Here is a 27,946-nt window from a genome sequence, read left to right as displayed (position 1 = left end):
ACATGTTTTTTCTGAGTTTGAGGCGGGAAACATCCAAATTCAGAATTGCTTTTAACATTAACAACTAAATGAGATATTTGTCTCTTGTGAACTTTGACGTGCACCAACTCTGAGGAGCAAGCAATAGATGTCATTTCACCATCTAGGTTAACTTTAACTTCTGATTTCTGATAATTGTCCGGTAACCCACTTCTAGCCAAAATAAACTTGAATTTGGTTACATGACTTTTGCCAAAATAGCTTGGTTATTTGTTGTGACTATTAAACATCTTTGAAATGCAAAATTGCTTGCTGTGGAAGCAATCACTTATGTTGTAAGAAAACATGTGAGAAAGACGCAGACCAACTAACCAATCATACACTGTAAAAAAAAGGAGGACTATCAAAAGATTAATCGCAATTAATCGCATATAAAATATGTGTTTAATATATTTGTGTGTTTACTGTGTGTAATTATTATGTATATATAAATTCACACATACATGTATAAATTTAAGGAAATTATAAAATTTGTTTATATACAATTGTGTTTACATTTTATATAATGTATATATATATATATATATATATATATATATATATATATATATATATATATATATATATATATATATATATATATATATATATATATATATTTTATATGTAAATGTTTCTGAAGTTCATACATGCCTGTGTTTGTATTTATATATGCTAAATAATTACACACAATGCACACACATATATTATGCAAAACAAACTTTTATTTTGTATGCGATTAATCGCAATTAATCTTTAAAAAAAGATTTCTTGGTTCAACTTAAAAAAGTAAGTTACCTGGTTGCCTTTAAAATTTTAAGTTAATTCAACATAAAAATATTATACAATTTTTACACAATTTTGATTTAAGTAATATTTAAAAAAAAAAATTTTGTTGGCCTTTTGCCTTTAATTAACAGTGTGTTAAAGAGAGGACAGGAAAGTACAGTGAGGGGTATGAGATCAGCAAATGACCACGAGCCGGGAATCAAACTCGGGTCGCCGAAAGGGCGAAAGCACCACATGTCAGAGCGCTGCTCACTACGCCATTGGCTCCAACGAGTTAAGTAATATTTTTAAGTTGAATTAACTCAAAACCTCATATCAACCTGAAGTTGAACCAACTTTTTTACAGTGCAGCTTTTAGGTTAATCTGAAATTATAATAACTTGAGAAAAACAAAAATTTTGTGTGCAAAATACATTAGACATTCAGTGGCTGGACTGTGTGAATGCTATCTGAGAAAGTGTCTGCAATCTATGAATATCTCATACAAAAATTTTGTCATTTTATCTGTATTACTCAGACAGACACTTCCTATTTTGTCTAGGTAGGTGGCTCTTGGCTGGAACAGGCTGAGAAGTTCACCAGACTTTATGACAGCAGTCAAAAGTTGGCTTCACTATTTTAAGGCACATTTTTATATTTACTTTTATTGAACGTGGCAAATGGTAAATAACTTGGGATATAATTTGACACATGTTTGGGAACCATTCCCCAGCTTAGCCACTCAGACTGTTTTCTTAGCCTTGGGCTTTTAAAAGTACATTCATGTTAATCAAGGGATAATAAATAGCAATGAGGAGACTATGGAGGAAACAACTTATTTGCTTGGCCTGTGATGCCAGTTAACCCAACATCTTGCTTACCTAGAGCTTTCCAACAATCCATCTGAATCCCTTTACTTACTTTCACTCCAAACTGACCGTAGCCATGTTTGTTAGATTATGGAGTTCAGCTTTGCTTTAATGGTGATGCTCTAGCACAGCCCCTAACAGTGCGGCTCAGTTCAGGTCCTGGCGACTGTCCACTGTAAACCATTCATTGGGTTCTGCTCCCATTGGATGACCTCAATTCAAACCCTTTTCATTTAATGTTGGCACCGATGCGCTTGTGTTTCGTCACAGAGAGACTTCTAGACAAATATTAACTCTGCATGAACGGGTACAAACACAGACAGCCGGACTCTCTGAAAACAGCTTTTATATCTTGTCAATAAAAATACTCTCAAGTGCTTCGTTTTTCAGAAGTTTAAAGTAGTTCAACTTCTAAAAATGTGTTTTGAGACCCCCATGTTCTCTTTGGGCCCGCTGCTGTTTTAAATATACATTAAAATTTATGTAGGGTTTAAATATACAGTAAGAACAAATCCCATGTGACCGAATGTATAGGCTATAACAGAATAGAGTACACTTTTTCAAGTGTAAGAAATTTTGTATAGTTGTCCAATGACCTAGTGAGTATTTTTTTACATTTAGTCGTTTTTAGGTCATGACCGTTACTGTACTGAACCAGTGCTTTACCCAAGGAACTACAAGGGAATTAGTAATACCATTGCCCTGTTTTCTTATGAATATACAGTGGTGGTCACAAATAGATGCTTTGTTAATCCAGCATGAAGTCAGATGCAGAGCATAACTATGAAAAAATGTGTAGTTGGTTATACTGAACTAGATTTTGTTGACATTTTATGAAGATAATGGTGGTAAACTCTTAATGATTTGTGGTTGATAGGGTTTTCAGGGAGTTTACTACTTGAGCCAACTTTTATGACGTTTAAGTCAATGTTTTTATCTAATTAAATCATCCAAAAGGCAAATGTGGAAATCTAAATATCATAGCACACACTCTCCTAAACAGCCAGCATGTTTTGGCTAAATATTTGTGTCCAGTACAGGACAAGTTGTGTACTGACGTTCAATAGAGGTTTAGAAAAATGTGTCTGTAATGTGCTCATAAACATTGTTGATGTGAGTTTATCCACAGTATGTATAAATGTCTTAAACGCCAAACAGAGATTTATTGTGTCACCACAACAGTCTTGAGGTTGTGAAGCTCAGAAATGTTTATTCTGCGTTTAATTTCTGTTAAGCATTGGCATGGATGCAAAAGCTGCCAGCATGTTCCTCATTAAAGCACAGAAAAATATTTCAACGAGACCTGGGTTATAATGTGTTTGTGTATTTGACAGTGGAAGAAATGACTGATTGTGTTTGTGTAAGGGAGTAAATCAAGACAAAAACCTTCACATTTCTACGCCCAAAAATCTGGAAGTGTCTAAAGTGGGTTTAGCTGCTCTCTAACTGCACTCATGTGATTTGATATGTACGATCATCTCAGAACTGACTACTCACTGTTTAAATATTTTCACAAACCTCTGCCAGTTGGTCTGAGAAGTAACCTTTCTTTGCGGTCCATGTTTATAAACACACAATATAACACACTTCTATTCATCACTGACTATGCAGGGACATGGATTAATTTATCTAAATGTGTTTGTCATCATGGAATCATCTCCCAATTACAGAACAATCAGTAAAATTAGTTCCATATTTTAAGAATTGGTTGTCTGATTGATAATAAACTGGCACACACATTCATGCTATCTGGCAATGTTCATAGATACAACCTTTTTGGGAAGTTGTGTTGACATATTTTGGTAGATGTTTAGGATTTGACCTTTCCATTTTCATTTTTCCATTTTTATCAAGGATTTGTCTTTTAAGAGATAAATCTGAGATCTCTCAGATTAAAAATAAAGCGTTTTCCTTTGTTACTGTACATGTGTAATCACAGCATTACGGCTGTTTTTGGAAAGATACTCAATGTCTTTTACTAAAAATGTGGATTGAATCAATGATAAAAAATGTATCATATGAAAAAATGTTAACTAAAGTGAATCAAAATCACATGGATGTTGACGTGGGAGAATTTTATTCAGATTGTTACTTCAGGCATGGATCTAGTATCAATCATCCTTAGAAGTATGACCTTGCTTAGCCGGCTGTGCATTTAAATGCCATTTCTATTATTATTATTATTATTATTATTATTAATAATTATATTTACTTTTGTTTGTGTTGTTTTGTATACAGTGTATTTATTTATTTAATTGTGTACTGGTATCTTTTGTTATATATATATATATATATATATATAAAAGAAAACCAATTAAAAAACATTTATCGGAATTATATGCAATGTAATTAAATTTAATGACAATGAAATGTACGTTAAAGATTCCTGGGATGTTTCAACCCATGGTTGGGTACATTAGGTATAGGTTGATACAAATGCAACTCTCAACATGACCGCTCTGATGCACTCCAAAGTAGTGATGGGGACGAGACCTCATATGCCAAGTCCGAGTCAAGACTGAGTCTTTGAAGGGTCAAGACCAAGTCGAGACCGAGTCCGTTGGTTTTCAAATAGAGTCGAGTCTGAGTCAAGACCAAGTCTTTGAGGAAGCAAGTCTGAGTCGAGACCAAGAACATAAAACATGTCAGGTTTCATGATTTAATATCACCCCAGTTAATAATCAACAGTTAGGTCTTCAGACTAAGCTAGATTGGGAATTGTTTAGAGGAGCAGTCTTAACGTCTTAATATGCACTATGCTTTTACTATCATTTAAAAAATCCCTACCAAATGCATCATCTTCTGCTTATTTTTCTAGAGATAAATAAACGGCTCTGATGGCAGTATCTTTGCATTGCAGGAACACATCTGAAACAAGTCCGAGAAAGCAGAAATCGGTCTCGAGTTCTACATTACTACTCCAAAGAATTACTTTCTTACTTTTTTTTCTTGTTATCAACACAAATATCTAAAGATTTTTAAAGGGGCAATAAGTAGGATTTTAAGTGTTTTATTAATCAAAATCAATGTCTTTATTCATAAATATGTCCTCGTTGGATGGGGGTAGATTCTACTGATTGCCCCTTTAAATCAAGATGCATTTTTTTGATGAGCAAAATGACAAAAAAGTAATCTGCCAATGGGGTAAGAAAATCTTTATGTTTTTTCTTTACGTTTTTCTTAAACACTTAATTCAAGAAAAATGTCTTACCCTACTGGCAGATTTTTTTTTGCCTGTTTTAAGCAAACATTTACCGAGCCCCTAAGGTGACTTTGGAGTAAAAAAATCTAAAGTTTAGTTTCATGTGTTCACGTGAAACTTTCATGTGCTCATGCAAAACCTTAAACCCAGGGGCGTTGCTAGACATAAAGCTCTACTGGGGCACAGGCCCCCAATTTTTTTTTTTACTTTTTCTTGAAAGCCTGCTGTGTGCAAGATACAATTTCCTTTGCTTAACCCACTATTCCAACATTGCAACAAGTACTGGGAAAGACAAACATTTATTTAAAAATATTTAAGTATCATCTTCATATATACATATATACAACATAATTAACATGTTTAAAGGCATAAAATGTTTGGAAATAATGGCTGGAGAGAAAAAAAATTTATGCACATTTGCATTTTACATAACAATGATTAAATATAGCTGCAAGCAGCAATGGCGGGCCCTCGCACGTTTTTTTTACCGCTACACGATGCGTCCGAGAAAACGATGCCCGGTGGGCAAGGGCATCAAGTGGGTAAACATCAGTGGGCTATTTAATGTTGTTACTGAGCCATTTGGGGACTGTAGGTAAAAGAAAAACCCCACATTTTAGACAAATGGGGGCGCTAGTGAGCCACTAAAGAGACACGCCTTTGCCTAACCTTTTTGTCCACTCTGAACAGCCGACAACTCTAATGTGTGTGCCAACGTTTAGGTTAATCTAAGCACGCCAAGAGTCCTAAATATGCCTGAAATAAAAGTAAAGTTTGTGGCGTTGCCATGGGAACAGCGTTCAAGATATCAAAAATCCGTTCACAATTTATCATCTACAATGTCTCGGCATCATGTTGACCACTTTTGGTGTCAATTGCATGATTATTCTAGAAGGAGTATTTAAAAGAACATCGGCGTGAACTTAAAGGCTTAAATAAGCCTTTAAAATGAAAGTAAAGTTTGACGCGTTGCCATGGGAACAGCGTTCGAGATATCAAAAATCCCTTCACAATTTATCATCTACAATGTCTTGGCATCATGTTGACCACTTCTGGTGTCAATCGCATGAATATTCTAGAAGGAGTATTTAAAAGAACATCGGCGTGAACTTAAAGGCTTAATTAAACCTTTAAAATGAAAGTAAAATTTGACGCGTTGTCATGGGAACAGCGTTCGAGATATCAAAAATCCCTTCGCAATTTATCATCTACAATGTCTCGACATCATGTTGACCACTTCTGGTGTCAATCTCATGAATATTCTAGAAGGAGTATTTAAAAGACCATCGGCGTGAATTTAAAGGCTTAAATAAGCCTTTAAAATGAAAGTAAAGTTTGACGCGTTGCCATGGGAACAGCGTTTGAGATATCAAAAATCCCTTCACAATTTATCATCTACAATGTCTCAGCATTATGTTGACCACTTCTGGAGTCAATCACATTATTTCCCAAGGAGGAGTATTTAAAAGTTTACCACATGCAGCTGTAAGGTTTAAATATGCCTTAAAAATGAAAGTAAAGTTTGACAGGTTGCCATGGGAACAGCGTTCGAGATATCAAAAATCCCTTCGCAATTTATCATCTACAATGTCTCGGCATCATGTTGACCACTTTTGGTGTCAATCGCATAAACATTGTAGGAGGAGTATTTAAAAGAACATCGCATGGAACTGTCAAAAAAAATCCACCTTTGTGACTGACACACTTCCTGGCGCCTGGTGGTGGCGCTATACCCGGGAGTCACAATAGGCACATCGATGCGATCGGAATCTTCAGACGAACAAACACACCGCGTGTCATCACAATAAGACATTTTTTGCCTTTGATATTAGACACTTCCTGTTTCTCTGATGTCGCCATAAATTCGTCGCCTCGCCATGGCAACACCGTTCGAGATATCAAAAATCCCTTCGCAATTTAGCAAGTCCAATGTCTCGACATCATGATCACCACGTTTGGTGTCAATCGCATGCATCCTCTAGGAGGAGTATTTAAAAGTTCAACGCTTGCATTTTTTAAACAATCCAAAATAGCCAACTTCCTGTTGGGCGGAGCTTAAATGTTAGAGGGCGAAAGTTGTTCGGGTCGATGAGATCTATATGCGTACCAACTCTCGTACATGTGCGTACATGTTTGCCCGATCTGCGCAACAATGTTTGTTTTTGCATTACAGGGGGCGCTACAGAGCCCCCGTGCCACGCCCGTGTTCCAGCCTTTGCCAGGTCGCAATGACGGACGACTTTGACGTGTGTGCCAAATTGCAAGAGTTTTCGAGTATGTTTAGGCACCCAAAAGGGCCAAAAGTGTTAAAAAAAATAAAAAAAAAAATAAAAAAAAAAAAAAAAAAAATAATAATCCGAGCAAAAACAATAGGGCTTCGCACCATTCGGTGCAGGCCATTCTGGCCTGCTCCTCGGTGCTCGGGCCCTAATAACACCTTTTTTATTTTTAAGAATATTTTCATTTTATGACTACTAAAAAATCTATCTTAGTTACTGCTAACTGATTATGTAATGACCTAGAGCTAGTGAACTAAATATTAATTTCATATCTGAAAATACAGAACAGTATAACACAGTTTTTGTATGTGAACAATGCAATTTTATAGACTATTGACAGAGGTTTTCCTGAAATTTTCCCTCTAATGTTTAAGCCCTGACAGGGTAAGATGTTATGTGTCTTTACTCCCTTAAATTCATCATCTCTCATTTTTCCTTCCCTTTTCCTGCTTTGCACAAAACATTTCTGATGTCCATCACATGCGTCAATGAGATTTTCATTATTATTTAGAAACTTACTTTAGTCTCGCCATGTTTTCATAAACCAACTCAATCGCGTGTACTTTGTATGCGGCTGCGCACGGCAAAACAGTCGCGTGCACGCCTCAATTCATGTCCGCGTCCGCGCACCCATTCATGTCCGTGCGCGGACGCGGACATGAATTGAGGCGTGCACGCGTCAGTGCGACTGTTGCGTCGCTTTTTCAAATGTGAATTGGGTAACTACATTGCATATAGATCCGTTTTGCCGCGATTGTCTTTGTAAAGGAATAAACTAGTTAACTGCTAAAATGTAAACTTGAGATTTACACAGGGGCACAAAAGATTTACACTGGGGCACGTGCCCCAGTAAAAGGGGTCTAGCGACGCCCCTGCTTAAACCTAAACCTTTTTTTAAGTTTAGTGAAACTATCGCGTGCTCGCGTGAAACTATCACGCGCGCACGTGAAACTTTCACTTTCATGTGCGATAGTTTCAGGTGAGCACGCGATAGTTTCAGGTGAGCACGCGATAGTTTCACGTGTCGGGCGCGATAGCTTCACGTGAGCACGCAAAACTAAACTTTAAAAAAAAAAAAATCTGCACATGAAGGTTTCGCGTGAGCACATGAAACTAAACTTTGTTTAATTTTTGCTCCATGTCCCCTTAGGGGCTCTGTAAAAATTCACTTACATTTTATATTCTTTTGTCTAACAAACAGACTTATTTTCTTAGGTCATTTTGGTCATCAAGAAAATGCATCTTGATATAAGAATCTTGTTTTCAATACAAATATCTATAAGAAAGTCACACATTTAGTTGTTCTGATGAAAATTAAGATATTTTGAAGAATGTTTGTAACCAAACCGATTATTAACTTCCATAAAACAAAATAATACTATAGAATATTGATCGGTTTGGGTACAAACATTCCTTAGAATATCTTCTCTTGTGTTTATCAGAACACATAAACCATACAGTAGGGGTATTCAAATCTTACCCTGGAGGGCCAGAGCACTGCAGAGTTTAGCTCCAACCCTGATCAAACACACCTGAGCAAGCTAATCAAGGTCCTCATGATCACTAGACAATCACAGGTGGGTAAGTTTGATTAGGGTTGGACCTAAACTCTGTAGTGCTCCGGCCCTCCAGGGTAAGATTTGAATAGCCCTGCCATACAGGTTTGTAACAACATGAGAGTGAGTAAATCATGAGAGAATTTTTTTTTATTTTGAGTTTTTTTTTGTGAACTATCCCTTTAACTGGACATCATAGATCTGATAACCAGACAGTGTCCAAAACCTTTGTCTATGATTTCATACCTAACCTAAAACTAATTTTTGTATGGTGTGAAATAAAAGAAAGCGTCGTTAAAATAAATCCCTCTTGCTTTGGCAATTTCTTTTATACTTTCAAGTGTAGCGTTTATGTATCCTTACCCCGTGAGAAAGTTTTTCATGCAAGCTAAACTTGAATCGGTTGTATTATAAACTTTAAGATCACGATTGGATACAGTTACGCTAAAAGCTTCAGTAAAAAGCATGATGCCACAGCTATCACATTGATTGTGACTGCATTTTCTGATATTGTCATATACAGACTGTTGCAAAGACTCAGATCAGACGCAACTCTTCCCCTCATATGTGCAGAGGTTTAGACTTTATATAAAAGTCACCAGAGAGCATTGTGAGGTGATGTGGAGCAGCTGGAGGATTATGGGACTTGGATTAACTGTTGGCTCATTCAGAGGCCCAGAAATATTTGATATGCAATTCTGTCTGAGTCTGTAAAATGACAGAGATATTCATCATTTAACAGATGTAGACATATTTACTACTATCCTGTACATTTTTCAAAGAACTGACACGTGTTCAAAATTGTATAATACCTTATCCTTCATTTCATTTTTTACACTATATAGCACATTTCTTGTATGTACCTGGATGACCAACTACATGAAATGTTTCCCACAATGAACTGTGACTTTCCTTGATTGTTATTTGTTCAAATGCTTAAGCATTAGTAATTTGTTTACAAATACAATATATAAGGAATAATTCACGATGGCTGTTTAATTATTCGAAAATAATGCACACCCAAGGTTGTAATGCTAAAAATAATGTATATCTGTGGAACATTTCTCAACCAATAAGAATAAAGCATTCAACAGCTTTGTAGTATAAACTGTAATCATTTTAAATGTGATAACTAGATGTCTCTTTTTTGGATTAAACATGCACTGTAATGAGGTTGTATTACAATATGCCAAAAAATGATTTTTAAGAAAGAAAATAGTATTTTTGTCTTGTTTTCAGTAAAAATATCTAAAAATTATTAAATTAAGATGCTTTTTCTTCATGAGCCAAACAACCCAAGAAAATAAGTCTAGTTTTTGGACTAAAAATATCAAATTTAAGTGATTTTGTGCATAAAACAAGCAAATAAACTGCGAATGGGGTAAGCAAAAAAATCTTGAACATTTTTCTTAAACACTAAATCCAAGAAAAAATTTGCTTACCCCATTGGCAGATTTTTTTTTGGGCTTGTTTTATGCACAAAATTATTTTTTGAGAATTTTTAGATGTTTGTACTAAAAAGACAAAAATACTAAGAAAGTCATTTTTGTAGTGCATGCATCCATTTTAAATGTTGATCATTGAAGTCTGTGTGCTATTTTAATTACTTTTTTTTAATCGTGCAAACATGTACGATTATTAAAAATAAACAATAATGCAACCCCACCCCTAACCCTGGCCCCTAAACTTAACATCACAATGATAAAAAGCAAATTGTACAGAAACGTACGAAATTGGTCATACGAATTCATACAAATTTGCGATCTCTTAAAATATTTACGAATTGCCATGAGATTCTGTTGGTGCTCTGTACTGATTTTTTACCCTTTTAATTTGAACAATAAATGAGAGATGCAGTGGTAAAACAGGAATGTCACGAACACGATTCAAACTTTTGAGCATCGTAGTTCAATTGTGGTTGCTTGTGTGTTACCCGCCAGCGACCAGACCACAACACAAAACATAACCCCACTTCCAAAGTGACTCTGCGTGAGAAATGTAAACTGCTTCCCATTAAAAAATAAATGCTAAAAGACAAACAACTAAATCTCATTAAACTTTCATCAATGACAGAGTGCTCTTTGGCTGAGTTATAAGCATAAACAAAATTCCCTAAAAAAGTATTTATTGCGATTTCAATTACTGTCAGCTTCTGTTTTATCACTTTCCCAGCATTATTTTGGTGTATGGATGTTTTGTTAAACATTTCCTGTTGCAAACACACACACACATTAGAAGATTGAGGATCTTGAGCATCCTGTTAAACTGTTTACATTGACATGAGGCATTTGACCTGAAAGTGCAAAGCCATCTGTTATTAGCTAACGTGAACTACCGTGACGAATGTCGCGTTTGGGCTTCAGTTCAACGTTGTTTAGTGCTGTCACACTGTACTGCTGGTCCTGCTGATATAAGTGATTTTAAGATTGATTGACATCTGGATAAGACTTGTTATTTGTTTCAGACAGAATTGCGATTGCGCCAACTGCAAACTCAGCATTCTCATGATTTGCATATAAATAGCATGCAGTGTGAAAAGTTGTGCAATACATATGGCAAATTTAAATTTGGCGTGCACATGATACACCAGTCCTTCCCATTCACTTAGTACAGCACATCTTTTCGTGTTGTTTTACGTATTGCTTTCTATTTTGTTTTTTTTAAGTTTTTTTACAATTGTCGATGGGTAAAAAATTCTAACCCCAACTCCAAGCGAGCATGGTTTAAAAATAGACAAAAAAATGGAAAAACCTATATATTAAATGGCATCCTAAAACAAATCCCAAATCTAACTCCAAACCCAAGTGGAAAAACAGAAAACATTTTAGATACCAGTACATAAATTGACACGAAAAGATGCGCTGTATTAAGTGAATGGGAAGGACTGGCGTATCACATGCATGCAAAATTGAAATTTGGCGTATGTATTGCACGACTTTTCACATTGTGTGCTATTTATACACACTTCATGAGAATGGGTTGGCAAACCAGTCTCAAAAATATAGTTTAAAAACATAGTTTAAATTATGACCCAACAACAACTGGGTTTGTCCATTTTGGATCCAACCATGTGTTGAAAGAACCAAGCATTTTTTAGATAAGTATACATTACATTGTCAAACGTGAACTTAAAAAAAATATTTCAATTGGTAACAGTCAGCATCAAATAACCAATTGTGTCAGATTGTGTCAGTCCGGTCTGTTTGTTATGTATCCACGTGAAGTCAAATAGAAGAAGTAAACCTCTCTTTGTGTACATAATTGGAATAACATCATTGGATGGCTTTGTGAGCCAATTAGCATCTATTTTAAGTTGCCCTTTCCTCCTGTCCCCAGTGACCCCTGAAACCCGCGGGTGTCCCCTCAGTGGGCCCCTTGTGCCGCTTGCCTCATGGATGTAAATTTGGTAGACGGGCAGCTTCCTTACTTCTGTCTCAGTCTTTTAACACAGACCCAAGAGTACACAGTGTCCTCTTTGATCTAGACGGCTATAATATCGCTGGAATGAGGCAAATATTGACTCCATCTGACCTCAAGCAATCCAGTCCCAGTCTTTCATTCCTTCTCTTTTTTTCTTGCAATGTTTTATGATCTTTCTTAGCTTACCGTTTGTCTTTCCTTATTTCTCTTCACCCCTTTAAGTCCCTTAAGTCCCATAAGTCCTTGAGTCTTATTCCTGCTGCTTGAAAGTGGTTTTGCTATGGCAAGCATTAGTACTGTTATTGTTCATAGGATTTAAATAAACCTGTATCTCTAAGTATTAAACTATTAAAATTAATACATTGAACTGGTCCTGCATAATTTGTGCTATGGACAGAAACAATACCTCAAATTGGGCGATGCATAAAAGGTAAAAGCAGTTTATAAAGACCCAGTGAAATACCTCAAGCACTTTTTTCCTCATATTTTTATTATGATGACCTACTTCCTGTTGAAACAAGAAGATGAGGAATGATAAATCAAAAGGTTTGTCCTTTCTTCAAAAATAGCCAATAGGGATTAGTTTACATCACAGCTGTGAACCGTGATTAGTTACTTATAGGATTTTACTAATACACAGGGTAAATGTCAGCGGTTAAACTTTGAAGAAGGCATCTGGAGGACAGAGAAAATCAATTAGGGGCTGTTTTGATTTGAGGGTCACATAGGGGTCTCCATGTGCAGATAGTTGCTGAGGTGATGTAAAATAAATGTAAGATCTGAAACTAACACATACTTATACACAAACACAACATGTAGACTGATAATGGATGTTGCAACATAACAGACCACAACATTACAGTCAATAGATGTTTGTCATGTGTGGTCTCACACAATCCTCTTATAACAGGACAGGTTCATCTACTTTTAGACAATATTTATGATATATTTAGAGCTTCGGATTGCTTGGATATAGCGAGAAGAGATATTTGTATCCATCAGTACAGTAAAAGGCCAACAGTTGCATCAGCAGTCAATCATACAAAACAGCCAATCAGTAAACGGAACAGAGGTAATGCCCACTTATCGGCTATTTACAGAATGTTATGTCACTAATTAACATAATTCATAATCATAAATAAAGACTGATGAGGTTAATAATAGCTTATGTTATAACATACAAGAAATGTCTTTTTTCTTCATCTTCTTGGTATTTTCTCATGGATCTTTTAGTTTCTCTAGATTGGTTTCTTGTCTGCTTCAGCTGCTTTTGCCATTTTATCTGAAGAATATGACTGAATAAAATAAAGCAGACTGTAGAATTTGAAACCAACATTTTATTGTCAAAAACAGGTCTGAATACACAAATACTGGGTCTTAAAGGGGACATATCATGAAAATCTGACTTTTTTCATCTATAATTGGGTCCCCAGTGCTTCTATCAACTTGGAAAATATGAAAAAGATCAACCCAGTAACTTAATTTTGGTAAACCATTCTCTGCAAGCATGTGAAAAAATACCTAATTGAAATATGGCTCCCCTTGTGATGTCAGAAGGGGATAATAACGCCCCTTACTCTGCATTATCCAACCACGGCAATGCTATTTAGTGCAGTGATCAGCTCATTTGCATTTGAAAGGACACACCCAAAACGGCAAATTTTTGCTCACATCTAAATTGTTTATGTGGTTATTTTGAGCTAAAATCTTTAAATGTCTTTAAAACCTTTAATGTCTTTATCCAGTGTGTGTGCTCTGAAGTGTAACGTCACCCAACATTTCCAACATTTCATGATGCTATCTTGTTTGTAAAATGCACAAGTTATCTTTGTTCTGCCACATCGATATGAATATCACACTTTCCTTTCACAGCGCTTTGCTCTTGCCGTCAGACGGTGGCCCTTGGTGAAATAATTTGTATATTTATATTTCCTCTTAGGTGTTGGGTTAATGCTTAACAAATCAGTCATCAGTCGTCGATCTTGGCATGCTTGACAGGCTCAGTTATATAAACTATGGACCCCTCCTTTAACAGTAAACAAATGCAATCGCTTTCACACCAACATGTTACTGTTACGCTTCTGATTTTTCAGTGTAATTTTGTGATTTTTATCTCATGTTTAAAGACTTTGGAGAGCACTTGAACCATTTCCATATCTGTTGCCTAATCATTCCCTCATTAACTTACGCTGATATATAGCTGTTTATTTTGAAGCCTGAATAAAATAATCACAACTGTTAGAAAGAGAAATGTTTGTTTGTTGAGAATGTTTTAGTGGGACTTTCTCTTCATTATTTTGAAAATGCAAAAGCATTTGCTGGCTGTCACAATTTTGGGTAATAATCTGTAGGCCTACTGTAAAACATTGCTGTAGTTATGCAGCTGTTTACCAGCAACTTACTGTAGATTTATCTTTACAAAATAAAACTATTAATTAACAGCCTCATGCAAAGCATTCTGGGAATTCTTAAAAGGTTTTCATGTATATCCATAAAAAATGTAATGTACTAAGCATTGTATGTAAGCATATGCATTCACACCTGTCTTACTGATGGCAAAGAAATGAATTATTGCAATACTTAAACTACATTAAAAATGTGATGTGACATTTTTTGTTTAATTTTGTCGTATTAATTTATGTTGTCTTATTATGTATTATTTAATTCTCTGTATAAACTTTTTAACTGTCTTAAAGGCCTATACAAAAAAATTTGAGTTGAGTATTATGTATATTATTATGTGTTTAAACAGTCCTTTAACACACATGCTGTACAGATAGCCTATTAAAAGTGAATTGCGGGACATTTGAGAAGTTCTATAGCGGTGAGAGAGAGAGAGAGAGAGAGAGAGAGAGAGAGAGAGAGAGAGAGAGAGGCGTGTGCCCTCGAGCTGTCCAGCGTCACAGCAGCTTACACAAGGACAAAAAGTTGTGGGGTAAACGACAGGAAAACCCTATACCCCTCCCTCCACTCTCACCCGAGGGGAGTGAGTGTGTGTGAGAGAGAGATAGAGAGAGTCGGGAGCGCGCTTGAACGAAACGGGGAAAACATCGCTGCGTAACTCCGCTAAACTTTGCGACTTCTCGTTAAGTGACGAATAAACGTTTAATCCCGCGTGTCTGTATCCCATTAAGTTCACCCAAATCGGATTTTTCCTCAGAACGGACGGCGGTGCGTGAGGAGGACAGCATGAGCACTGTGTGCAGGTAACACCATCCACAACCACACATGCCTTCAACATCACAAACTAATGACATTTATAACAGGGCTGGTGTCTTTAAGAGCCGCGTAAACCAATGTGAGGGTTTTGTCTATCATTGTGTCTAAAATCCGCACCCATTATGAGGTTAATGCTTTTACCACAGCCCGTGGGCATGTGTCCACGCGCACAGAAAGCGCTGGTCTGCCGCGGGTTCGAGGGACTTTATCACAAGACTGATAATTTGGTACAGTCCTTAATATATCGGACAAATTATTGACATAAAAAAGTTTTAGTGTTTGTTTTCCAACGTTCACTTTAACCTATAGGATTGTTTATGATTCTTATAGGATTTGTATATGATCCCTTTAGGATTGTTTGGAATTATGTCTCATTAGCATTCCTTTGGGATTTCTGACAAGGTAATAAGATTTCATTAAACACCGCAGAGCCATCAATGTGTATGGGGAGCCTTTATGTCCTAGGGACACAGTTTTTTGTTATGACTTTATCCAGCAGACTGTATTGTGGTAAAGGCGGGGGTCATTAATGTGGCTGGAGCGGCCCGGGGCCCCTGACTCTGATGGTGTGCTGAGGTTTCCGTGGTGCACCGCTCTAACCTACGTCTATGATTACGGGTCTGCGGCTGCACTCAAAATGTCATCTATCATTTTACGCTGTTCTGAAATACTAATAGTAAACCATAGATGATGTGGAAACTCATCGGTCAGATAAACATTATTGGTACAAACAACCACCATGTTTTACTGTGATTGACACTCTACTATATTATGTGGGGTCCACGCCACCCCATTTTCCTGTATAAAAGTATTAAAGTGATATAAAATTGTCATTTAAATGAAATACAGTAAAAGCAATGTACAGTAGACAAATGAACTGATGAGGTTTCTTCTGTTGTACAACAAAGTATGCACTTTTCCAAAAGATAAGTTTAAAATTGTTTAAAAAAAGATAAAATGTTTTTCATACTGTTCATATTTTACCATGTATGAGTGATTAATACTGGGTACTCAGGTTTTAAGGTTATATATTACATATACACATATAATACACGTTAATTTGTAACTCGTGTTTATGTTCTTATTAGTATTTTTATGTGGGTAATAATAACATTTATTGCATAAGTACGACATGCGGCAAGCACGTAGCCTGTTTTAATAACTGCTTGTGCATCTGTGGCATTGGCGCCATAGTTAATCTGCTAATGACTCTTGTCTTTTCATCGCATCGCATCGTTTACAACATTTGCTTGCTATCCCTTCAAACATCCCTTCAAACATTTTTAAGATTTGACGTTTCATGATGATTTAAATACCGTGTGAGGTTTTTTTGCGACACATTTAATGAAAGTTAAGCTCTTATTCAGTTTGTTGCTGAACTACTGTAATATTATAGTGTTACACTGTTTTATACTGTAATCCTTTGGCACCACAATTCTGGCACGTCATTTATGACGGCACGTGCAACACAACCAAAAAAAGTTTTGAATGCCAACTAGAGGGCGCTTATTAACTTTATAGTGTAACTAAAGGTCGTAATAGCTGAATGCACACTTAAGTGACCTATGGGGTCAATATTTCAAAAAGAGGACAGGCTTGATTATGTGGGTTAAGGGCCTTTGGTTATGAAATGTGTTTGATATGGGAATGTTTTGAAGTCAAACACAGAGGAGGATGATGTCTTGCAGTGAGGAGTTGTGCAGGGTGGGAATGATCTGACAGGCAGAATTCCACAGAAGCCACTAAGAATTATGGGAGCTCATTAGTTTGTTAACAGATTTTCTTAAATGTCCATGAGATTAATATGATCTGCCTGTTGCTCACGGATCTCATCGTGATATATTAAAGTGTCACATTATCACAATATTATTGAAATGATTACTCATGTACAGTAGTCAAATATATTTTATCATGTTTTCTTCTTTATACTTATGACTGCTTATCTTATGTCAACAATGTTTTATGCTCTTCCTCACAGATTGTGTGCAGTTTGGTGTTGTGTGTTGGCTGTGCTGTCTGCAACTACAGCTGATAAGGCAGAGAAGCAGGTGAGACAAGGATGATGATGATGATGATGATGATGATTTCACATTTAACATCAGAACTGATACAGTACAGGAAGAGCTACAAAAGCTGTCACTGGGGTGGTACAGATTCAAAAAGTTGAACTTTGTGCCTAAGAAAGAGTGCATATTAGTACATCAAAGGTGCATATTCATGCCAAATGTATATATATCTGCACTTTTTAAAGGGTACCATCCCAAAGACAACTTTTGTACATTTTTTATGTTCAAAAGACAGGGTACATTGCATCATTTGCATTAAAGGAGGAAATCTGCTCATTTTATGGGATGTTTTATAAAGACATTAGTAACAGTACTTTACCGTTTTAGTGTTAAAGTTATCCTAAAGTTAGACATCAAGACAATGTTGAAAAATTTTCCTCATGACCAAGTATTTTGTCTTACTACCTACTTTACTATCTTTTAGAGGACTTGTGTGAAGTTTGATGCTGTTTCAAAGGGCTTGTATTATGCAAAATACATTTTACATGGTGTTTGGACATAAACGTGTGTTGGCAGTGTGTTAACACAACCACCCTACAATGTAAAAAAATCCACCCTCCTTTTTTAATCCCCATTAAACCAAAGCAGTCTCATTAGATATGCTGTTTTGATTCTCTTGTTAAAGGGTTAGTCAATTTTCTTAAAAAAATCCAGATAATATACTCACCAACATGTTATCCAAAATGTTGATGTCTTTCTTTGTTCAGTTGAGAAGAAATTATGTTTTTTGAGGAAAACATTCCAGGGTTTTTCTCATTTTACCCCAACACTTAACAGTTTTAATGCAATTCAGTGTTTCCCACAGGATTTTGAGATACTGTGGCGGTGATGACGTCACACACTGATTAGCATATATGTGACGTCATTGCGTCGTGTTTTACTCTTTGATCCGTCACATTATATTGCATTTTAACACAACTGAATGCTATTTTTACATAGTTTGTATTCTGTTGTCTATAAAATAGTGACTAAACAGGACCCAGTAACGACCCACGACTCAGTAACTCTTTGTTGAATCCAATCAGCTCTTTCTTTAACTGCTGCTAAAAACGCGACATTGTCTGAAAAAATCATCATACGTTTACATTGAGGCTGTACTGATGTTGCTCTTCTCATAAGTGTTGTTGTGTTATGAGCGCTTTTTTATTTGAAATACGAGTGGTAGTTTTATTGTATATCGCGTATAGCGCAAACAATTTGTTGCAAATTCAGAAATATGAGAGAATACACGGTTGCTGTTACTACAGAACACGTGCACGGGCATGCCGCGGTAGGGAGAGAGCTCGGACACAGACTCACATCAGAACGGCTATGTGTGGGAAACACTACTGCTAACCTTTTGTTAAGTTACTCTCATGATGAACTCGATCAGCCGTAACATCCGTGACTGTTGACGTTTACTCGAAAAAGAACACGGAGGAACACGGAGTTAAATACTTTTCACTGTTATGTGAGAGAGGCGCAGGCGCGTAGCAAAGAGAGGGGAGGGGGGCGGAGGCGCGCGCTGTTGGCGCTGCACACAACGAGAGAGGGAGGATGGAGGCGCGCTGAGCGCCCGCTGCAATGAATTAAGCCGTTCTAAATAGTCAAATTAAAATGTTAATGGGAATCATGAAAAATCTATTTGTGGCGGCCAGTGTTGATTCTGTGGCGGCCCGCAACAGATAAATTAATATATGGGAAACACTGCAATTTAAAATTGCAGTTTCAAAGGACTCTAAATGATTGTAAATGAGGCATAAGGGTCTTATCTAGTGAAACGATTGTCTTTTTTGACAAGAAAAATAAAAAAGATGCACTTTTAAACCACAACTTCTCGTCTATCTCCTGTTGTGTGACGCGCCAGCACGACCTCACGCAATACGTCATCACGTCAAGAGGTCACGAATGATGTTTGCGAAACTACGCCCCAGTGTTTACAAATGTGGAGAAAGAGGACCGTTTCGACGTTGTTGTATGTGGAATGATAATAATTAATGTCTTTGTGTCAGTTCATTGCTTAAAATCGTCCGCAAATGTGCGTTTCATATATGTAACACGTGACCTTTCCACGGCATTACGCAATTAATTGGCGCGCCACAGGAGTCAGGACCGGAGGAAGACGAGAAGTTGTGGTTTAAAAGTGCATATTTTTTATTTACTTGCCAAAAATGACAATTGTTTCGTTACATAAGACCCTTATGCCTCGTTTGAGATCGTTTAGAGTCATTTGAAACTGCAATTTTAAACTGCATTAAAACTGTTAAGTTTGGGGTCCATTAAAGTCCATTAAAATGAAAAAAATCCTGGAATGTTTTCCTCAAAAAACGTAATTTCTTCTCGACTGAAGACAGAAAGACATCAAGATTTTGGATAACATGGTGGTGAGTAATTTATTTGGATTTTTTTTTAGAAAATTAACTAATCCTTTAATGCAATGTTACATTGATGAATCCCCACCCATGGCCACTGACTAACAGGTTAATTTTATACAAAAGCTTTTCTAAATGCGTTTGTTAGCACATTGTAGCACTAATGCGTCTAAAGATACTATTGTCTCAGACTGTATTCAAAGAAATCAGATCTATTTTTAACCAAAAGTGCTCATTGTCTGTTGGCTCATTTAAAGGGACACACATGAAAACAGCGCTTTTTGCTCCCACCCAAATGGGGACATTATGCTATATAAGATAATCTGTGGGGTATTTTAGGCTGAAACTTTACAGACACACCTATGATTTATATTACATCTTGTAAAAATGAGCATAATATGTTCCACATTTATGCAAAAATAAAGAAACATCTAAAGCATTCACAAACTTTAAGCATCACTGTAGGTTTGTGGATCTATAAAAATATTCACATTATATGAGGAAGGGCAGATCAACTCTGTTGGCCTCTACTGTTAGTGCTGTTTCTGAACATTAAATCGGCCAGCATGAGCTGATCTTTCCATTGTTTGGACATTTGGTCCGCTCTGATGTGTGATGCACCTTTGGGAATATGAGGGTTGTGGCTATAGCAGGGCGTTGTTGTGAAAAAATGCCATTTGCAGTTTATGCAGTATATTGTAAGTGAAAAAGCCCACACACACATGTATGTATAGGTTTGAAGATGAGGACGCACTGCAGATGCTGGAAATGGCAGTGGCAGGTTCATGCTGTGAGTTTTTCATGCGTGTAGTTTGTACAGCGGGTGTTATGCTCTATTGCGGTAAAAACAACATGAGATGTTGAAATACAAAGAAAGAAATGCCATTGAAAACTAAAATTGCAATTGTTGTTTTATTCGTCAGATGTTCGGCAGCACCGCGTGCTGCATGTTGTAACGGGCAAGAAATCACACGCATACAGAGATTACACTGGCTACTGCACTGTACTGTGCTACAGCTACAACAACACATCTGTCTGTCTGTCTTTTCATCTATAAACGTTTCATTTATTCATCTAGGGATTTTGATCAAAATTCCTATCTCTGTAATTTTGGGAAGAATAGCGATATATGGTACATTTCTCAGTATTTTTCACAAAGTGGAATAAATGTTAAATGCTAACCCTAACCCTACTGTTCCCGCCATCTATTCTGCTTCACACACACACATGTATTCAGTGCAGGCGCAGACTTGGCATGGTATGACCTTGATGGCAATTTGGACAGGATTAGAGGTGCATTACAGGCCTCGTTCTGTGTTTTTCTTTCTTTTTTAGTGTACTGAATGGATCCTTTTGTTTGCCGGTCCTGATCCTCCTACCTCTGCATACCCTACAGACGCTCAGATGCTTCGCTGTTGTGATTGACTATATTAGTTATATAAGTCACCAAAGTGGAATTAGATCAGATCTGTGTTTAGCTGTCTAAAGAATGTCACCATATCAGGCTGAAAACCTGGAGCTCGCTCTCATTCTTGAATCCAGTAAACATCATTACTTAAATTATGAGTCATATGTCATTTATGGCTGGGCACTATAGTACAGTACATATGTTTCAACTTGCATGTTGTTATGTTGGGTGTGGTTGTTCTGCTTTTTTTTGCGACAATTACATGCTTTGCTTAAGGTTTCGACTTGAAATGCTGTGTGTAATTTGATATTGATCCGTCTGGATTTTTATAACGTCAGCTCATTGGAATTAATCTGAAGCACGTGGACTGACTTGGCATTTGTTGGGGATTAGGATTATGGTTTGATCACCAATTTCAATGTTTGTTGTTACAGCTAGGAATCAATTTTGAATCGTTTGTATATGTAACGCATAAAAGGGATAATATACAGCCGGTCATTATCATTAAAATATACCCAGACAATGTGATCATTCTTACATCACCTTAAAATGGTTTATTTTGTGATAACCACTGTCTGACTGTACGTTATCTAGCCCATTACACCGCTACTTGGCAAGAAAATAAATATGTGGACGTGAAATTTTGATGTGAGATTTTGTTAAGCGAGACAAAATAGACTGTGCAGTGATTTGAGAGAAACTAGGACAGCTATGTTTGAAAGAAATGGTCCATTTTTCTGTAGTCTGCAATGTTTGACTTTATTACAATATCCTGTATCAGTCATAAGCAATGGTCAATTACTAGAAATGTTTACGTATATCCTTGTTAAAGCATCGTAAACTTTGTGTATTATATACAATATTAGTATAAAATGTTTAGGTATTAAAGGCAGTTTTAGTTATGCAGGTTGAAAGTCTTCTCACGTTGTGATAGCAATCATTATGTTAAATTGTTTAAAAATTGTCTATGTAAGGGGGAAGGACCAAAAAGTGTTCAACAAATCATTGAACTCGGACCGAATGCAATAATTATAGGCATGCAATTTTTGCTCCACTTCTGTGAACGTGTTTTGCATACACCCATGTTAACGCAGACATCATGCGTCATTATTAGCGTCCGCTGTGTAAACAGAGGAAGAATGGCAGGCAAACAGCAGCAACCAAACTTTCCTGCTGAACCGGCTGCAAGCGGCACCAAAAAAAATTTTTTTTTGAAATAGCGATGACGAAAAACGTCTAGATTAGCAGAGGGCAAAAACCCGAATTAACATCGGCGGTATTGTTTTTCCACGATGGATACAACTGCGCGAGGCAAAGTGTCTAAAAGACGATGTCATGGTTGTAGTGTTTCTTAATATGTTTGGAGGGGGCATGCCTTTGGATGGTGATTTGCATGAAGGGTGGGATCATGATTTCAATGCTAGCAGGCTACAGTTAGCACTTTTCAAAATCAGCTAAACTTCCTTTAACTACTGCATCTTGCACATGTGCTACAGACTTAAAATATGTAAGACCCTGTAGGTTTTCACAAGCAGGGTCACGTTTGAAAGTAAAGGCCGGAATATTGTCAGTTTTTTACATGTACGTGAAAGTATGCGCAATGTCAAACACACAGCCTTGCAAAGTATAGTTTATTTGACTCGTACATTCGACGCATGCGCATTGCGACAAAATGCAGAGAAAACTCTTGTGGTGCGCATACAGTAGGGTTCCTCAAATCTTACCCTGGATGGCCAAAGCACTGCATAGTTTAGCTCCAACCCTGATCAAACACACCTGAGCAAGCTAATCAAGGTCTTCATGATCACTAGACAATCACAGGTGGGTAAGTTTGATTAGGGTTGGAGCTAAACTCTGTAGTGCTCCGGCCCTCCAGGGTAAGATTTGAGGAACCCGGGCATACAGCATGCATTTCATCACACGCACTGTAGGTGGACCCTTGTGTACACATAAAAATTGACTATAGTTCGGCCTTAAGTCTCAAACTTTTTAACCTTGTTTTGACAGGTGACTGGACGACGGTCTCGTCAGGCAGAGGAGGAGGGGCTAGAAGGGGTGTGGGGTCCATGGAGTGACTGGGCAGAGTGTTCTCAGAGCTGTGGTGTGGGTGTATCTGAAAGGAGGAGACAATGCATGCCACCGCCCCATACCCCGCCAGTTGTCTGGAGCAGACCAGCTTACCTGCCCCAAGGTGTCCCAAACCACACCCCTGTGATCTCTGCTGTCAGACCCAACTACAACTCCTTGTATCCTGGCAACGAGTCCCCTCCATATGGAGCAGGGGTTGCTGAGAGACCTCCGTTTTATTCTCCACCTCTCCCAGCCAATCAGAATCCTGGATTACCTCTGTACCGAAATGAAGCTGGTGGTGCTGGGCCAGCACAGTTCGGCCCACCCAATCAGGAGCCGGTTTCAGTTTACAGGTCACCTTTGTTTCCTGGCTCATCGTCACCATCCTCTTCATTTACATATAACCAGAATGCGAGAGTTCCTGGACGGCCATCTGGTCATGGGCCAGGAAGAGCTGTGGCGAGTGGTAGCAGGAGGTCAGTTACCACCAATAGGGCTCCAACATCTGTAAGAAGGTGAGCAGGATTGGTCACCATTAGGGAGGACCTTCCTGTTTACACAGGTCTCAATTTTTGGGGCCACTGCAGCATATTCCTACCCAACATTTATGTCTTTTTTCTTTGTGTTCCAGGTCTAGTTCTTCTATTCGCCCTGGACAGTTTGGGTACGGCAGGGTCCCGTACTCTCTCCCCCTGCACAGACAAAACCGTCATGTGCACAATACGCGCCACCGCAACAGCACCACCACCACAGACAGTCTCGATGTCCTAGACATTAATCCCATCTTAGCTGAAGACAAAACAGAGGGAGATGTAGAAACATCTAATGCAGACGTGACCAAAATTAAAAGAGAACGAAAAGAGGAGGGGAGATCAGAAAAAGACAGGGTCGAGATAGAGACAGAAACCCTTACCGTCACTACCGAAAAGAGTGATGATGCAGCAGAGATGCCAAAGGATTCAGAGATGCACAGACGACCAGAAAGAATAAGGGAACGAGAGCGACTCGCTCATTCTCAGTCTCGGACCCAGAGACAAAGCCATGCGCACGTGGCCCGTGACAGACGCATCGACGGCCGGGCTTCTCGCCAAGTCCCAAACTCTTACTCACAAACTATCTATAGAGGACAAACTCCCAGAGACCCCACTTCTTACAATCTGCATTCCCCCAACGTCCAAACAACCTCAACAAACTCGAACCCTGAACCCTGGGTCTTGCAAAATCAGCCCCCCAGAAATGAGGCTTCCAACAACTACAGATGCTCTGGAAGGAACAGAGAGTACCGCAGATGCAGTTTACAGGTAAGAACATCACATATAGGGAATGAGGAAATATGAAAGATATAGATCTTCATTACCTTCTTAACTCTTCCATGTTGTCTTTGGTTCAATGGTGAAATGAATTTCAAACTAAAAGTTTTTGGCTTGCAATATGCACTGACAACTAAATGTAAGCCTTTGTGGGTTGATTTCCCTAAATATGCTTAATAATATAAATAGAGTGATACCAAAATATTGGTTGTGCAACATGACCGCCCCAACACCATCAACTCCACTAATGTCAAAAAGCAGGGAAAACAGGCCATTTATAAAACTGTATGACAACTTTTTGCTTTATCTTGACCAACAAGGTAAGTTAAAATAAAATAAAACAAAATTGAACAATATGGCCTATTTAAAGGAATAGTCCATCCAAATATGGAATTTTCTCATAATTTACTCTCCATTGTGCCATCCTAGGTGTTTATTACTCACTTTAATCAGTCGAACACAGTCTGAGCTTTTTAATGCCATTGAACAGGGTCAACGTTTCGAAGCTCCAAAAAGTGGATTTATCCATCATAAATGAAATCCACATGACTTCAATGGCTCAATATGACTTCTGAAGTGAAACGATACATTTTGAGCTAATTTAGTGATTGACCTGTTTTGTATTATGTATGTGAGCTACAATCATGGGGGACAATATGGCGGCATGTTGAATCTCATTGGTTCTTGTGTGTCACATGACAAAACTGCATATGAGAACTATTCACAAGACATAGATTGTGGCTAGAAAGGTTACAGCAAACATAGAATCTTTTGAAATCTCCCAGGATTTAGGCTGTAGCTGTATACCATCTAGCCAGAACCACTGTTTTTATCCTAATCCTACCCCAAACCTAACCGTAAACCCAACATCTCCCGGGATTTAGGGTGTAGTTGTTTCCTATCTAGCCAGAACTGCTGTTTTCATTCTTATCCTACGCCCACACCTAACCCTAAAACAAACATCTCCCAGGATTTATGGCGCTTTTCCATTGCATAGTACCCCATGGTTTGGTTTGGGTCAGGTCACCTCACTTTGGCTTGTTTAGCTTTTTTCGAGTTTAGTAACACTTCGCAGTGGGAGGGATTATAGGCGTGTTGTTATATTTGCGCTGCCTACTGCTGTGAGATCATACAAGTGAGAGTGTCGTTGTACATTCCCATACATTCATTTATTTCTCAGTCCGCCACAAAATTAAAATTGACCAACACAAATAGACGTTTGCACATCACGTTTATCACTACCTCTGTCTCTCATGACAGTTTCTGTTCAAACAGCTGTGGCGTCAGTCGACGCACTCCGCTGAGCCTCATTTAAGTTGCATTTAACTATATATGCGAACGTGAGAGTCGCGAATGTGCTGCCACAAACTGCAAGTCTGGAATTTTTTTAATGGTGTTCCTGATTCTCAACTTGTGAAGGTAAAGCTAATCTTTTACATTACAGCGATGACACTGGTAGTGACAATTCAGTGTTTTTGTGTCACGTTTTGGTATCAGCTTGGGTCGCTTGGAACCCTGACCGAGGTGGTACTAACAAAATTATCGGGTACAACGTATTGCACCCAGTGGAAAAGCTCACATAAGTAAGCTGACCCAAACCGTGGGGTACTATGTAATGGAAAAGCGCCATTAGGCTGTAGCTGTATCCCATCTAGTCAGAACTGCTGTTTTCATCCTAATCTTACCCCAAACCTAACCCTAAATCCAACATCTCCCGGGATTTAGGCTGTAGCTGTATCCTGACTAGCCAGAACCGCTGTTTTCCTCCTAATCCTACACCCAAACATAACCCTAAACCCAGCATCTCCTAAGATTTCAGCGTTTGCTGTATACCTTCTAGTGAAAACCCAAGACATATGAGAAGCAATCAGATTTGACGTGCCACCATGATTGTAGTTTCATATTATACCCAGGATATTATTTACTATCTGAGTGTGCTAGCCCGAAGAAAGGAAATCATGTACATCTACTGTAGGATGGCACATGGGTGAGTAAATAATAAGACAAATGTAATATGAGGGTGCACTTTTTCTTTAACGGTGGCTTTGTAAATTGGCTAATCAAGATTTATTCTGGTTTAGGCTGAATTGATCTGTCTAGCACCAAATATAACACCATCCACATCATAATGACCTGAACTGACGTGCGTTATTTTTCTTCAGGCTTATTCCACTAAAAACTGTAAACAATGAAATCAATCATACTTCAAAACTGTTTGGCGACACTAGCTTAATTTCACATTTATGTTGTAGCGCGACACAAACATTTGACTTAACTACTAATTATGGGTATATTTTCCCATTGGAAAGTCCCCAGTTACATGACCCAAGAAGCACTGCTTTCTAATCGCAGTTTGGTGAAAGTGCTTCACCAACAGTAATTAAAGTTGATTTTTTGAAAGATTTCATCAAACACGTTCTGCCCACTAGAGTTCAATACATGGATTTCCCCCTCATTCAGTTGGATCTAGCACGGCATCTCACAGTCTCCACAGCAGGCAGTTTCTTCCGCTTTCCTTCTAGATTGATTTGGTTCATTTGCACAGAGCCTTGATGAATGTAACTCCCCTGATGAATGTTGGCCAGGGTCGGGTTGTTGTCAATCATAAATCACCCGGTTCCCTTTAATCCAACTTTCCAGGATCAGCTTGGGCGGTAGTTATTCGCTCCAGGCCGTTCCAGCGGCTCAGGGCAGCTTGCGAGCTCTCAAAACCAGAGTTAGTCATTTCTGAACTGCAGTCAAGTTGATGCGGTGAAGCAGTTTTCTGTTGTTACATCTCCAAACAGAAGTGACAGACTTTTTGATGAATTCATTTAAATGTCTTCCGTACTGTATATGCACACAAGCTGTTATGTTTGTGTTCATTGAACCTGTGGGTAGTTTTGAGTGTGAATTTAGTTTAGCTGTGATCTTTTATCTAGTTTTCTGTGCCCAGGTGCAGAAAAACTTCTAGTTAGTTAACTGAATGTTCAATACAAGGTTAGCTCTGTTGATACTGTACATCAAAAGTGTAAAGGGTATTGAACCCAGAACATTAGAGCATCTCTGACAGACAAAATTTCCCTGAGGTAAAGGATTCTTTACAGATATTGCAACACAAACACATTATCTCTTGCTCTTACCTAAGCATTTATACCAGACATTTCACAATAGTTTCTGTCATAATACAACATTAGGCAAGTGGTTAATATATTTAAGATAGTTATTGTGTTTACACAAATGAGCGGTGCGATTGAATGCAACAAAACTACATCAACAACTACTGATGTTATTATTGGTAAAGTATACTTATGACGTTTGCTTGTTTTTTTTACATTAAAAAACATCAAAAGCAATAATTAATAGGCTATTTTGTACCCTGGTTTTGAGGATGGCTTGAGAAATACTCTGTTTGGATGGGTGGGCCGCAT

At 37.8% G+C, this 27,946-nt stretch overlaps 1 protein-coding gene across 2 annotated transcripts in view; it reads left to right on the top strand.

Moving 5' to 3' along the window:
• Positions 1-15,014: 15,014 nt before the first annotated feature.
• The window catches only part of adamtsl4 (ADAMTS-like 4), a 71,777-nt gene continuing 58,845 nt past the window's right edge, over positions 15,015-27,946 (top strand). The window contains exons 1-4 of one of the 2 annotated variants that reach the window (XM_065246333.2): positions 15,015-15,318; positions 17,310-17,379; positions 23,164-23,741; positions 23,858-24,527. In XM_065246333.2, coding sequence (XP_065102405.2) covers positions 15,302-15,318; positions 17,310-17,379; positions 23,164-23,741; positions 23,858-24,527 — 1,335 coding nt within the window. In that variant the 5' untranslated portion in view covers positions 15,015-15,301. The remainder of the gene's footprint in view (positions 15,319-17,309; positions 17,380-23,163; positions 23,742-23,857; positions 24,528-27,946) is intronic. The other variant, XM_065246335.2, reaches the window with a different exon arrangement.

This window comes from Paramisgurnus dabryanus, chromosome 13, assembly GCF_030506205.2.
Source record: "Paramisgurnus dabryanus chromosome 13, PD_genome_1.1, whole genome shotgun sequence".
Lineage (NCBI taxonomy): Eukaryota > Metazoa > Chordata > Actinopteri > Cypriniformes > Cobitidae > Paramisgurnus > Paramisgurnus dabryanus.
This window is presented reverse-complemented; position numbering and strand designations above follow the sequence as displayed.